This window comes from Manihot esculenta, chromosome 6, assembly GCF_001659605.2.
Source record: "Manihot esculenta cultivar AM560-2 chromosome 6, M.esculenta_v8, whole genome shotgun sequence".
NCBI classification, from domain to species: domain Eukaryota; kingdom Viridiplantae; phylum Streptophyta; class Magnoliopsida; order Malpighiales; family Euphorbiaceae; genus Manihot; species Manihot esculenta.
The window spans coordinates 21,705,442-21,721,596 of NC_035166.2; the positions used below are offsets into that span (position 1 = coordinate 21,705,442).

At 24.7% G+C, this 16,155-nt stretch overlaps 1 protein-coding gene across 2 annotated transcripts; it reads right to left on the reverse strand.

Moving 5' to 3' along the window:
- Positions 1 to 192: 192 nt before the first annotated feature.
- Positions 193 to 6,975, reverse strand: LOC110616822 (truncated transcription factor CAULIFLOWER A). 2 transcript variants are annotated; one of them, XM_021759319.2, is made up of 8 exons: positions 6,524 to 6,975; positions 2,059 to 2,140; positions 1,688 to 1,752; positions 1,498 to 1,597; positions 1,373 to 1,414; positions 1,155 to 1,196; positions 960 to 1,072; positions 193 to 584 (listed from the first exon to the last, which is right to left on the reverse strand). In XM_021759319.2, exons 1-8 carry the CDS (start codon positions 6,706 to 6,708, stop codon positions 494 to 496), a joined length of 720 nt encoding a protein of 239 aa, XP_021615011.1. In that variant the 5' UTR covers positions 6,709 to 6,975; the 3' UTR covers positions 193 to 493. The 2 variants fall into 2 exon arrangements, with proteins under 2 accessions (XP_021615011.1, XP_021615012.1); XM_021759320.2 differs by having other exon boundaries at positions 2,059 to 2,137; positions 6,524 to 6,973.
- Between the last annotated feature and the right edge of the window lie 9,180 nt (positions 6,976 to 16,155).

Sequence of the window (16,155 nt, forward strand, 5' to 3'; positions counted from 1 at the left end):
GACGTGACACTATAGTTTAGCACCAAAATTTCGTTGAATTTTGGTGCTGTGTTGAAAGCCATCTCCAATATTAGAATAAAATTTCGCGTAACGCTGGAGATGGTTTTAGTATCTTATAAACATATAGACACCAAATTTAAAAATTTATATTTCTCCATGTATTTTACATAGTTTCATTAGACAAACTACGGCTATAAAATTCAGAAAATTTCGCATTAACTCCATTTAGGTACATGTAGGATATACAGATACATATAATATGAGTACAATAATAAAGAGAGATTTACATATACAAGAGAACTCGACAGTTGATGCCATACGAGCTTTACTTGAAATACATACATAGTTGAAACTTATAAATGGAAAATAATGCTATATTGGAGAGAGTGCATCAACAAACTGAAAATATATCCTTTATATAATTAATAGGAGTACCTTACTTGCCAGCATCTTACTATGCATAGCCCATCAAAATTTTTTCATCTCCCTTTGTTTACTCGTTCATGTGGGGAAGCAACCAAGCTGGCAGAAGCGTATTGCTTCGATGTTGCATTGGAGTTGTTTCATCTTCCCCTCTGTTGCCTCTGCATTGGATGCATTTTTATACATGTTCCCTACTTCAGTATTTTCATACATACATAAAAATATGCATCATTCTGTAATTAAAGGATGATTCTTTTCTGCATCTGTGCATGCCAATGCAAGAATGTTTTATATATTAAAATTCTGATGATAAGTCCCACTTATAAAAGTATATTTGTGACTTTATATTGATTAAATGTATAAACATCAAGTAAAAATTTTCCGTAATTAAAGCCCTTATTTAGTTCAGAGTCATAGACTTAACCTAGTAATAATTGTACCTCCCTACCTCTATATTAAAAACTTAAAGCACCTCCTTTAGCTCAGGAATGGCATTGTTTAATAGCAAAGTATCACACACAGAGAGAGAGAAGGACCTTAAGTTCAAAGGCTGCATTGGTGGTGGTTGAATAGTAGATGAATCTACACTTGTGTGACTCTGTTGCTCCTTCTGAGTCTGCTGCGCAATTTCCTTCTCCTTCTCCTTAACCTGGTTTTGGTTCAAAGCATCGTCTTAGTTGTATGATGGGAGAACACATTTTGGAGAAACTGAGAAAGTGTAGAAACATCACCTTCTTTGCAAGTTGGTTGTTTTGCTCCTGCAATGCCTTATCCTGTAAAGGGAATGAAATGATCATTGACCCATAGAAAGAACTGAACTATTTGCGAATCACAAGTTTATACCCACACAGTCGAACACCTTCCACAATATAATCAACCATATCAACACTGCATATATTCCTTAGACTTTTTGGGGCTATGGAAATAGAGACAGGCAGGTTGGACTCACCTTCTTCTGTAGTTCTGAAATGGATTCATACATCAATTGATTCTGCGCATGAAAAAAGATGCACTCAGTCACATATCCTATCTGTGGAGCAAACATCACCTAAGCCTTGCCTTGCTTTTAGTTACCTTTTTTGTCCTTATGTGCTTAAGAGCAGAATCAATCTGGTGCTCCACACTCTGAAGCTCTTTGAAGCTTAAGTTATCAAGATCTTCCCCCATGAAATGCCTATAAACATATATATGTATTAAAAAAAAGGTTGAAAGCGACATATCCCTTCATGTTTCAATCAATCATTGTCAGATTTTGTGTGCATGCCTTTGGTTTCTTTGTAAAACCTCTATCCTGGCCTTCAACTTTTCATGTTCCAAAGTCCAGCTAGCCTGAAAGATGCAAAAAGTCAATTAAGTATAAAAAAGAGAGAGAGAATATTAATCTCTGATGTGAAGCAAACCAAACAATTGAGTTCCAACTAAGGCAAAACTACCCTTGCTTTTTTTACCTATTTAATCGGGGAATTGAGCGAGTGGGACTTGAACTTAAATCTAATAGATGAATAATATACCTCAGCCACTTTGTTTTTTATTCCAATCTAATAATAAATTTTTGTTTGAAAGGAATGCTTGGTGAGCATATACAAGACTGATCTTTCACTTGGGAATTCATGCAGCGAGTAGATGGGAACATACATTTGTTTCGGTAGCAGTTTCAACAAGCTGCCTTTCTGCATATGAGTATCTCTCATAACGTTCAAGTATCCTTTCCATGCTGCTACCAAATCAAAAGTAAACGTCAACTACTCAGCTATCTGAATCAAAATCTAAAAAGCTGGCATTCATACAATTAACTTTAAAGCATGGCAAAAGAAATTTTAGTTGCAATCTCCTAGGAAGCACTTAGTTTTCGTATAGAAATGCATACAACGCAATGTTGTATGTTAATACCAGAAGAATGACACAAGTATCCTTATACTGAAGGCCTACTATATAATTTTCACCTCAACTTTGTTTAAAAAATCTATTGGATTTACTTGAATATATTAAATTTTTTACATTTTTATTTATTTAAAATTTGCAACATTGTCAAAAATTAAAAAGAAATTCCCAAATAAACAAGTGGAGACTATTATTATTGTTTAAAATTATGGTAAAATGACTCTTTAAAGCATTCCCAGAAATATGGAAAGAAAAGGAAAATGGTTTTTTAATGCAATAATGGAAAAAACTTACCTAGGTACAATCCACCATTTATGATAAATGTACAAATAAGTGGGTCTGGAAAAAATCACATAAAATTTTGGATTCATATTAAATTGAATTTATCTAAAAATTTTTATTACTACATATGAGTAAAAGTAATTATATTTTCTCATTTGAATGGCATGTTGAAATTTTGATAAGATTTTTCATTATTTTGAACAAAATGTGATAGGAAAATGCAAGTGTAATGCATGAGTTTAAGGCATAAAATCTTTACATTGAACGATAAATGATAATGCTTATTAATCTATTTAATTCTGCAAACAAAAAATTTATTGAATTTTTTTATAAGAAATCATTTAAATTAAACCTCAAAATTTGTTTTGTTTTGGAGACATAAATTTTTAATTTGAATATAGTTTCATATATTTATAAATGTGATTCTTTATCTAAAACGATCCTCCCCATGCGTTTGTTGAGATCAGTAGAGTAAAGAAAACCCCCACTATCACTGAACAAATCTGTGAAAAAAAAAAGTAAAGGAGAGTAACCAAATGAGAAAAGTTTTAAGATAAATTATAGAGGAGAGAAAGAAATAACTATAATAAAAGAAATAATGATTTAATATATTTTGAAATTCATTTCATCTTGAAGTGAGATTTAATGTTTTTTTTTTCATTCATTCTTAGTAAAGGAGTATACTTCATGTTGAAATAAAAAAAAATGTAAAAGCTCATTAAATTATTTTTTAAAATTTTCATTTTTATAATGAAAATTCTAATTTATTTGAAGTTAAAAAATTTTATTTGAAAAGAATTTCATTTGCATAAAAAAAATATATATATTTTCCACTAATTTTAAACAAAGGATTATAAAGATTTCACTTCCCAAGGCAGAGTAAATCTCTGAATTAGTTTCCGTTAAAAAATATTTTTTCAGCACAAATATATAATTTTTTAACTAAAATTTTTGTATTAATAAAGAGTAGATTGAGTTTTACATGTAAGAGTATAAAAAAAAAAAAAGCACATCTGTTATTAATGATTTAATAACTAAATTTGTGAGAAGTTAATTTAAGTGGGTGTTTAGTAACGCCCTAGGATTTCCTATTTTATTTTTTTAAAATTAAAAACAATTTTTTAATTTTTGTTTTTTCTTTCTTAAAAATTATTTTTTAAAAATGGTTTCTATAGAAATAAATTTACAAATTTTTTAAATAAAAATAAGTAATAAATTATTTTTTAAAATATAATATTTAATAATAAAATAATTTTATAAATAATTACATATAAAACTAAATAATATATTATTTTTATAAACTATATAATATTATAACAAAAAATTAATATTTGATTGGTGTGTAGTGTAAAAAAACTTATTAATTAATATATTGATTATGAAAAATATATTAAAATGTATTTGAAATTTTAAAAAGTCTATTAATTTATTTTTATAGTGAAAAAATTTAGAATCTCTTTAATAAATATTTTTATAAAATTAAAGAATTAATTAATAAATTTTTTCATATTATTGACAGTTAATAATTAAAATTAATAAAATAACTAATTAAATTTTTAAACACGTTTTCAAGCAAACAATTAATAAGTTTTTTTATATCATATGATTAAATAAAGAATTAATGAATAAATTTTTTAAAATTTTAAAGATATTTAATATATTTTTTAAAATATAAATAATTAATAAATTTTTTATAATAAAATAAAAAACATATTTATAAATTAATAAAAATATATTTACAAAAAATAAGTAAAGCTGATGGATCTTGAAATTTTTAATAATAATAATAATATGATAAAAGATTATAAAGAAAAATAATAGTGTGATAAGAATTTGTTATAAGAAAATTAATATTTATAATTTATAATTTTAATTTTTTGATTTAAAAATATTTTTTAATAAGTAGTAATAATAAAATATAACAGAACAAATTACCTACTTTTATCAAATAAAAAACAAAAGCAGAAAACCACAACGTAAAACAATGCATCCTATAAATATTTTTTTTCTTTTTACCTAATATGTAGTTATGACAATCTTTTTAAATTTATAGTTAAAAATATTATAAATTAATTTATATTTGTGGAAATTAAATTATTTTATGAGTTTAAACTCCACAGAAAATTAAAATTTTCAATAAATTAAGTTGAAGAACTTGCCAACAAACTGTACAACAATAATTTTAAAAAAAAATGCAAAAAGACAAAGCTGAAACACTAAGGTACAAAGTGAAACATACAATCAAGTTGACAAGTTTCAGAGTCCAACAATGAATTGAACTGTGTAGGAAAAAAGTTCAGGATTTGAATGTCAGGTATCTCTTAAAACTGTTTATATCAAATTAATTTATTAAAAATAAAATATTTATAGTAAATATTTACTTCATTATAGAATAGCATTTAATATAAATTGATTATTATAATTTTATTTTATTTTTAAAAAGTTTTTTAATATTTAATAAAAATTAATATATTTAAAATGGAAATAATTTTAAAGTTAATAAAAAAATTATATTTTTAATGTGTGTAAAAAAATAAAATAAATAAAAATTAACAATACTTCTTGTCTCAGGGACAATGAAACTGTGAGATGTGTAGCTTCAAAACACTATTAACTAATTATTATGGGGGTAGAAATTACATATGAATGCACATATGACAAATGGGATTTAGCAAATCCTTATCCAAAATCTTCAAAGATGCCCAAATGGGCCGTGTTTTAATGGAAGTTTGTTCCTACTTTCAGAAAGAGATGGTCATATTGATGTTATAAACAATAATCGTGTCTCCAATCCAACCAATAATGCTGAAACCCTATGGATTTTAGTTGTACCTCAAAACAAAATCCACTTATAAGGGGAAAAGAAGAAGAACACTTTTAAATGATGCTCAAGTATGCATTAAATCTTATTTTTCACTAGTATACATCAACAATTTTCATTTTTGGAGATCATGCTAAAATTAATAATTAATATTTATAAAGTATAACTATTTAATTTTACAAAATTAAATTTTATAAAATATAAATAAAATTAAATTTTATAAAATATAAATAAAATAAAAAGTACATGTATTAACACAAAAAGGTTCAAGGTATCTATTGAATTTTCTGTGGAAGTGCATTCGGACGCATTGATGTTACACAATTACATGCCCATTCTCATAAAGGTCAAGTGAAAATATTTTAACAATTTTAAAGGTGTGTAAGCCCAAGGTAATGGTAACTCCATTGGCTGGTTATACAGAAGCTGCAGTCTTCAAGGGAAGCTGCAGATGTTTTACTTTAGACAGAAGAGACATTTATCAAATGTCATAATGCCTACCAGTTTTTAATTTTCTCAAAGAATTCATCTGGACCATATATGTCACTCTTGTGTAGGGCAAGAAAAAACCACACATGATAATATGGGTATACCTTTTTTGCATCCAAGTGAAACCCAATATTTTCTTTCCTATCAATTAATAATAATTTTCTTTCGGAATAGTTAATTAATAATATTTTCTTTCCTAATAAATAATTAATCTGTCATCCAAACAGGAGTCACTCGCTTGTCGATTCACAATTCATTTCTCAGTCTGAGGGCACCTAAAGAGCTTCTGGTTTTCCATCTTCTGCATGAAATTTTCAGTAAAAGGTTCCAAATCTATAGAGAGCTTTAAATTTCCCATTTGTTATTGTTTGGACATGATTTCTTCCACCACAATTTATCCCAATCATCCTTGAAACCATTCAAGAAATGGAAACAAGAAGAGAACAATAAAATTCTTCATTTAAAGCTTATTTGCACGCAAGAACCAATAACAGAAGCAAGAAATAGAGTAAAAGACAAAACTTCCAGTATCAAAATCAAATACCAAACAGATGCAAAAAGGAGAATAGATACATATTAAAGTAAATCAGCCAAAAAAAACATTAAAAAGGAAAAGCAAGATCGTACCAGGAATCAGTAGAGTATTCAAAGAGCTTCCCCTTGGTGGAGAAGACAATCAAAGCAACCTCAGCATCACAAAGCACAGAGATCTCATGGGCTTTCTTCAACAAACCAGACCTTCTCTTGGAGAAAGTCACCTGCCTATTGATCTTGTTCTCAATTCTCTTGAGCTGAACCCTACCCCGCCCCATATTCTACCTGCTACCTTTTCTTCTTCAGGAGGAAACTGTGAATCCACCCAGAATTCCAAGCTGCACGACGCAACCCACAGAGCTAATAATAATAATAATAAGGAAGAAGAAGAAGAATCAAAAGAAGAAAGCGAGGTATCTCTCTCTCTGGGTATCAGTTGCAGCGCGTGCTGCTTCTAGCTTCTCTCTGTGCAGGGAGAAGAGGAAGTCTATGTTTGTATATAAAGATAGAGAAAAATAAATAAATAAAAGAGAGGTGAGAATCCCAGAATTTTTGTTTTTATTTTGTTATGCTTCTATTTATAACGTCCATGTTTTTATAAAATTTGAATTCACTGTTTAGTGCGTCGGATTATAATAAAAGAATAAAATCAAAAATATATTAGCGAAATTTTTTAAATTTATTCAGATGCACGTATTATATTTAAATAAAAAAATTAAAATTTTAAAATATATTATAATTAATAAATTTATTTTTTTATTTTTAAAACTAACGCTTCAATATCTCAATTTTAATTTTATTCAAACTAAAAATTTATTTTATAAAAAATTATTATTAACAAAAAAATAATTCAATTATTTTTTTAAAATTTAATATTTTATTGTTTAAAATTTGATTTCGCCAAATTTAAAAATCTCTTTTTCAACAAACAATTCATTGTCAAAAACTTTATTATCACTTTTTATCGATGACAACTTGGAGTAGAGAAAAAGACAAGTCATGTTTGGAGAAGGGAGAAATGGTTAGAAGAAGAAAAAGGAGGAGAAGGAATTGAAGAATGGAGCAGAAAGAAAAAGGATAAAATGAAAGAAGAAAAAAGAATAAATAAAGAAAATAAAATTAAAATAAAGGTATTTTAAAGATAAAATATAATATTTCACTTTTAATTATATGAATCTCGTTGATTTAAAAAAATTAATGAAAAATATATTCAATTTGAATAAAATTAAAATTTAAAAATTAAATTGTTTAACTTTAAAAAATAAGAAAATAAATATGTTAATTACATTATGTTTTAAAAATTAAAAATTAAATTTTTTAAAAAATATTTTTTAAATAGTTTAAATAAATTTAGTTATTTTATATATTATAATTAAAATATACTTTAAAATTAATTTTTAATATTTTATAATTATATTATCTTTGTTTTATAAATATAGTTAAAAAATTATTTTTATTATTTTTCTTCTGTATTAAAAAAATAATAAATTATTACATTAAAAGAAATAACTAAAAAAAAAAAGAGTGGTTCTATTGGGGGAGTACAATAAACAGAAGCTTATAAAACAACATTGGAAGATGATGCGGTTTGATTTAGAAAAAGAGCGGATTGGGAAAACCAGGGTGGTTTCGTCAAATGCGTTGTCGATCTATGATTGGCTGAAGAGGACTACAATGTCCTGTGACGAATTTCTAGGCCCACATGTTGCAATCGGCCGTACATATTTTCTGTGTGTACGGACGCACAGGAGATCCTTTGAACTTTCAATATTTAATTACGATCAATTATTTTCTTGGCCATCAATTATTTTTGGCTTCCGTTTTCTTTTTGATAACTTTTTATTTATTAAAAATTTAGGGCATAGGTGATATAGCGTTGGCAGGACTGGGATGGAGTGTCAGTCATCGTCTTAATTGACGGCGCTATTCTCACCCTATGTGCATCGCCCAGGTCCACCGACCCTATGCCTGGGGTGACAAATAAGCCGGGCGGCTGAATTTTACTTGGAATTTTAATAATTATTAAATTGAATATTTATGTATAAATTTATTTTTTCCCTTTTCACCATTATATAACAAAAAATAAAAATTAACCGTAGCTGATTTTATTATGATTGGTGATGACGTTGAGTCATTTTATGATTGGTGATGACGTTGAGTCATCTGGATTCTGAATCCACACTAGTGAATATTATCCGCTTTGACTTAAGGTCGCACGGTTTTACTTAAAACGCATCCACTGAAATTTTAAGGGTAAAGACTTATAAAACCTTCTCCCTTTCAACCTCTTTTTGATGTGGGATACCTATGATCCACTTGCGTAAGGTTCTTTCTCCCTCATACAGGTCTGAACGTGCTCGCTCAACGCACCGTACTCATAAGGACCAGGTTATTTTCCCACAAACGGCGCCAATTGATGATCTGAGATCCAGAAAATAGGATTTTACAAGAGTTCCGTGAAACTGAAAAAAGTTTAGACCTAGAGGAGAGTATTTCTCCTTTTATATATTTTCTTTTGTCCGCTAGTGACGTGTAACAGAATGTATGTCATTGGATCACATGTCCCTGTCACGTTGATATGGACGTACGAGGAAATCAGATCGCTGCCCCATACGTAACAGCCCCTGGTCCCAAGTGAAGGATGAGTAGATCTTCTTCCTAATTCTGGGCCGGACCGGATGATATGATATGAGCTGAACCCAGAGAGAATTTTATTCATCGGGTCCAAAGAGTTAGGCCGGCCTGATTGAGGAGATTGATAGGAGTCCGATATTCAGACTGAGTGGACCGGACTTGATGCATGTGATGAGACTTGAGGACCTCTAGATGATGGGCTGATGTCGTGGGCCTGGCTCCAGACCGAGGTGAGAAAATCCAGCGGTTATCAATTGATTTTAAGCTGTCAATTTTATTTATTTATTTAAATTATTATTTTCTTTTTTATTATATAAAAGGAAAATATCTTCACTATTAATATTGATAATTTAAAATTACACTGATTCATCAGTTATTTTCTTCGATTAAGCTCCGTCACATCTTTTTTTATTGATGTTGATAAAATTTTAAATATTATTTATTGACTTTTCTATTTGCATGTTATTTTTTTTTAATTTCTTGTGTTGGCGTTGCTTCTATGTTAATTTTATCGTTATTCACCTCTGACTGCTCTCTCTATATACAATAGAGATGGTTGATTGATGGATTGAGAGTAAAAAATAGGAATCGACGGTAATCAATAATTGAGGAAACAAACAAATTTTGATAAGGGTGATGCTTAAATAAAAATAAATTAATTAAAAAAATTAATAATAAAAAAAATAAATTAATATAAATAAATTCTAATCGAATGTTAAAATTCATGTCTCGTGTGAATTAATTATAAAAATAAAAATATATTTATTTATTTTAATAAATTAATTTTATATTTTTTATCTTTAATTTTTTTTATTTAAATTAATTAAAAAATATTCGCTAACTAATTTTAATTAACAAATAGTCTAAAAAAGATTTATTTGATTATTATTGACTTTGACAAATTTTTGATTAAATTTATTTAATCATTACACATAATTAATTTATTTTTTCATAACTCATTTTTTCTATCATTTATTTTTTATAAAAATATAATAAAAATATAAAATTAATAAAAAATCACTTAAATTAATGTTAAAAAATAAATAGAATATATATTAAATTTATGCTCTATCGGTGAAATTTTTTTATTTTTTATTTTATTCAAATTCAACAGATTATATGTTTTAATTTTAAATTAATTTTATATTTTTCATATAATGCATATAATAAGATATAATATATTTTAAAATGAAAATAAAATAATAAATAATATTTTTTCATAAAAAAATAATATTTTATATTAACACAAAATTAGGAGATATAAAATTATATTTTTATTCAATCATAATTTTTAAAATTAAATCTTTTTATGAATAATATTCAGAAAAACTTTAACATACAAAATTCACTTAATTAAGACCAGCAGACTAATCCAATATATCCAATTTAGAACTTAAAAAAAAAAAAAATTAAACATACAATTTTGTGCTTTGAAATTGGAAATGATAACGTGTCTTTTCTCATTTTAACCGGCTTTCTCTCTTGTGCACAGCATCTATATTAGATTATAAGATTAGTATTCGATGGGATATAATAATCACAAAAATAAATTGTGAGCGATTAAAATAGAATCACGTGATAAGAATACGATAGTCCGATACGTATTTCATTCATAAAAACAAATACTATAACGCTTAATTTTTTACTAAAATTCGTTCTATTTTAAATAGGACGAGATTTTGTAAAAAGTTACCACAATATAGTAAATTCCCATTACATTTCTAATCGCGGAATCGCTTATCCAACTAGGCGGTATCAATCAAATTTCCAAGATATTTAATAATCAACTCCACCATCTTACAGTATAAAAGTCAACATACATAAAGATTAACGTATGCATTCTTTTATATTCATTTTGAATTCTAAGTAATTTATTATATTCGTTCATTTTATTAATTGACCGATTGCAACTCAATTCTATTTTCAGCTACATCGGTATTAATGTATGCTTTGATATAACCTATAAATAAATTTTATATCATTAATTCAATATTCATTTATAATTCAGATCTATATAGTTAAAAACTCGTATTTTATGGTTTTAAAACAGTTAAATAATGAATATATTACTTATAAATGAAAATAAAATTAATTAATTAATATATTTATTAGGAGCAATTTTCTGTATGGAGTAATTGTTTGCAACCGAGTAGATGGCTTTAAGCGTGTAACCTTAAATGAAAATATCATAATTTAGTGCAACTTTCACCCACTTTGAGTGTAGTAGACACATTTTGAATAATGTTTGGATTGCACCTAAGAGTCAAAGATGTGTTCCACCAAACATAATTAATAAATAGAGGGTAAAAATGTAAAATTTATTTATAATTATAGATAAAAATAAAATATATAGTTTTATTTTTTTAATTTAAATTTACTTTTAACCTATTATTAAAAGATCAAATAATTTTAATTTTCCTTTATTGTATAAAATAAATTTAACCGTTTAGGAATAAATAAGGAAAGCAATAGAGATATTTAATTGTGGGTTGTAATAATGGTAAAAAGCTATTAAAAACACAAAATAGAAAAAGGTGAAAAATGAAACAGAAACGAAAAAGGGGAAAAAAAGAGAAGAAATGGGTGGGAATAAGCAGGAAATATTATTCTTTCTAAAATGGGAAACATTAATATCATGTGAAAACCACAAGACAGCAGAAAGAAAAGACAGTGGCAAAAGAGAAACACAGCATAAGGAAGAGTAGAAGCAGGGTTCTGTGTAAATTTTGCATTGGTGAGAGTATCAATAGGGGTTGATTTAATAATCACGTGGGCTGGTTCGACCAAACCCAAATAGCAAAATAAAGAGGTTAGGTGTTTTGTCTTTTCTTCAAACCCTATACCCAATTTGATTGGCGGAATCTGGAATCCAATGATGATGAAACCTTTGTCTTAAATGTTTCAGCATATTTTCTTTGCCTTTTTCTGATTCAATTCTAAGGGTTTTTTCTCCTTTTGGTGATTCTACTCCTAAGGCATCTCCTTATGGCCCTTGCCTTCTCTTTGTCTTCTTTCATCTTTTTTCACAATTATGCTTCAATTTTTCATCTTCCCCATGATATGGGCAGCGGCGGACTTAGAGGAGGCCGGCCAGAGCTATGCCTCTCTTCAAATTTTAATCCTTTAAGTGATAATAGGTTAAATATGAATTTGATTTTAATAGGATGCTAGGTTTAGTTCTTTAGATTTCTTGGATAATCACATAAGCAAATGATGGATTTTATAATATTTTGTGCTTGTAACTCTCGATAGATTAAGAGAAAAAATAAATTAAAAATCAAAAAATTTTATTGAAATTTTATAAAAATTAAAAAGCGACTCTCTAATATATAAGAAAGATTATTTATAATAAAAAAATTTTAATATATAAAATTATAAAAATAATTAAAATGTAAAATTAATTTTGATAAAATTTCAAAACAAGCTCGAGGATGAAGACTAGGAATTAATGAAAAAAAATATAATTGCAAAACAAGCCCCTTGATTAAGGATAATTAAGAGATGGGGTGGGGTCAGATCATAAGATGTAATGATGGATTAGGTGAGATTAGAAAAAAAATAATTACTTAATTAATCAAGTAGGGTTTTTGTCAAATTAGATAAGGTTCTTTGTATTTGAATGAAAGAGTTAATTTGATGATGGATAAAGTAAATAAACTTTCTTAAAGGGGAAAGTAAAAGTTGATTAATTAAAGTGGCAATTAATAATTAATTTTACAAGAAAAATATTTAAAATTAGGAAAACACTTTACTCATTAAATATGATTAACAAGTGCAAATTAAAATTGTGGCTCCCACATATTTATTTTAATTTATTGGTTAAACACAAGCAGCCTTCATATCATAGATTCTTTATTATAATTTAATCAAATAAAATAATATTCTCATGAATAATCTAAACTTTTAAATAAATAAAATTAAAACAACTAGAAAAACAGAATCCTTCTTTTACTTCCTTTTCATGCCTTTCTCTTTTACTGTTGTCCTCTTCTCTTCATAAATGTCATTCACTTCAGAATCATATGCATTATAATAAAATAATTCATTAAATACTAACAAAAATAATAATTTATTTACAATTCAAGAAATTCTATCAATCATAAAATATTATTGTGTATCTTAATTTTAAGTAATATTTGGATAAAACCCGAAAAAAGTAATGAATATTCTAGAAAAGAAAATAAAAAATTAAGAGGTATATAATAAATAAAAAAATAAATTCTAAATTTTATATAGTATAATTTTTATAATAATATTGGATTTGTAGGTGAAGGAGGCAGCAGAAGTCATGAGTTGAATCTTTTTTTATTTGGAGCAAAGACGAGGAAGAATATTATATCCACTAAACTTTTCAATGAAAAATATATTATTTAATTAAAAAAATTGAAATTTGTTATATAATATTTGTTTATTATAATTTATGTTGTAATTTTTTTCATAATTAATATATAAATTAAAATGATTTTATATTGAAATTATATTTGTAATGGAAGTGAATATGAATTAGTTGTAAATAAATATTAATTTTATAAGTAAATAATAAGTTAATAAATTATTAGCATCCAATTTTTTTATATAAAAAATAAAGTAAAACTAAAAATTTTATTTTGATTTACTTATTCATAGTTAAAAAATTTTATATTTAATCTATTTAAAATCTATTAAATACTAATTATAAAAATAGAAAATATCTTATAATATAAAGTAATTTAAAATTATTAATTTATAGTTATTTATTTAAATAAGCTAAAAAAGAAAAAAATGTGTATTTCAAATTTTATGATAATAAATTAATGAATATATTTTAATTTTTAAATGAAGCAAGTAAAATAACTGAAATTTAATAAATAATTTAAATTTAATAAATAAAATAAATTTAATAATTAATGTATAAATTAATTAATTTTTTTTAAAAAAATATGCATGGCCACTCACCGAACTCACATAGTAAAATTAGTTATTTTTTAAAAAATATATATTATATTATATTTACTTGTAATTTCTTTATTTGACAAAATAAAAGATGGACAAGCAAAATAAATATATAAAAAATTAAAAATTTCATTAATACATCAATGCAATTAATTTTCACAAAGATCTATCACATGTGTAACAAATAATTAATAATATTTCAATTTTTAAAATCTTAATTATTCTTATTGCCATTAATATAATCTTTAAAATTTTGTTAAATTAATTATTTACGAATTTAATTATTGCTTTCCTTGGATTTTTTTTAAGACAATTTCTTCCAACCATATGAAATTATCACATTGTTTTAGATTTCTACTTATCTATACTCCCATGAAAATTACTTTTTTATTAAGGAAAAAGTCCCATTATTTGCCTCCACAATATTTTTGCAACTCTTTGCCATTATATTAATTTTAATATTTAAATATATTAGTTATTTTTTTAAATTAAGTTAAATTTATTTTTTCATTGAAAATGACGCAAAAAATTAATTTTAGATTTGACGATAAATTTGAATCTGACATAATTTTTGCTATTTACGTCCGATGAAGATTCTTAAGAGTTAATTTTATATTTTAATTATTTTTTAGATATTTTTATAATTTTACATATTAGAATTTTTTTTTATTATAAATAGTCTTCTTTAACTGTTTGAAACTCTTTTTTCAATTTTTGAAAAATTTCAATAAGATTTTTCAGTTTTTAATTTATTTTTTTCTTTATATCGTTTTAACCAAACGATATTGATTAAAACTCCCGACGAAATCTAATTAATTTTTTATTAAAAAAATTAGTAAATTAGACCATATTATTAGTCTCTCAATTAAATTTATTAAGAACTAATTTTTTGTATTAGTTTATGCTAAATGGGTATTGTCTTTCTGTTGTATAATGTGAAAGTAACTTTTTTTTTAATATTTTAAATCAATTATAATATAAATCAATTTAAAAGGAAAAAAATTAGTTTATTTTTAAAAATATTTTAATCCTCCATCACTTATTAAAATTATTACTTTAACATTTCAGCTTTATAATGTGAAAGTTCCATTTTGTTTATTTTAATTGAGTTATAATAAAATAAAAAATTAATTTAAAGAACTTAAATACAAAAATAGTTTATTAAATTTAGCCTTTATTTTAATAATATAAAAAATATAATGAGTATTTTGAATTGTTTTTTTATTGCCCTTTCAGATGTAAATTATAGACCATTTGTTAAAATAAAAATTAAAAAAATATATAATTAAAATATATTATCAACTTTTTTTACAAGAATATAAATTTGTAAGTATTAGTTTGATTTTAAAATGAATTTATCAATTTTTTGTATAGAGATACGTTTTTTTTTATATATATAAATTTCATATCCTTTTAATTATTTTTTCTCAAAATTTTATTTTGAATTGAAATTTAATATAAATAGAAGTAATAACTTTTAATTAATATAAACACTGAAATTAAAAATTTTAAATTATATATATTCTAAAATTAATTTAAATAATAAAAATTATAGTTATAAGCAGCTTAAAAGAATTAAGGGTATTTTTAGCAGTTCTATTATTCCAATAGATTATTTACTAATTATAAATTATAAATATTTATATAAATTATAATATAGTATTGGAAATCAATTTATAGAATAAAAAATGTTTATTAAAGTAATAATTTTAATAATAGAATTATATAAAATATTACTAGAAATACTCCTTTGAAGATGTAAAGAATACAAAATATTATTAGTATGTAACAAAATAATATTAATTAATTTAAAATTAAAATTTTTATAAATACCCATAATATTTTTATATTATTATAATAAATGACATTTTGTAGATGAACTTGATTTATTAAATTAATAATTTTAATATATATATATTAAGATATAGGAGTATATTGGTGAAAAGGCCTCTTCAATTTAATATCTATATATTCAATCTAATTTGGAAAAATAAAGGTTAATATTCTAATAAAAATGAAATTAATATTTATACAGAAAGTTGTATGTATAAATATAAATTATTTGATTTGGATAGTTGATGAATTTATAGAGTTGAATTTTATTTATTAAATTAATATTTGATTCTTTTAATAAACTATTTTGTCAGACATTGAGGATG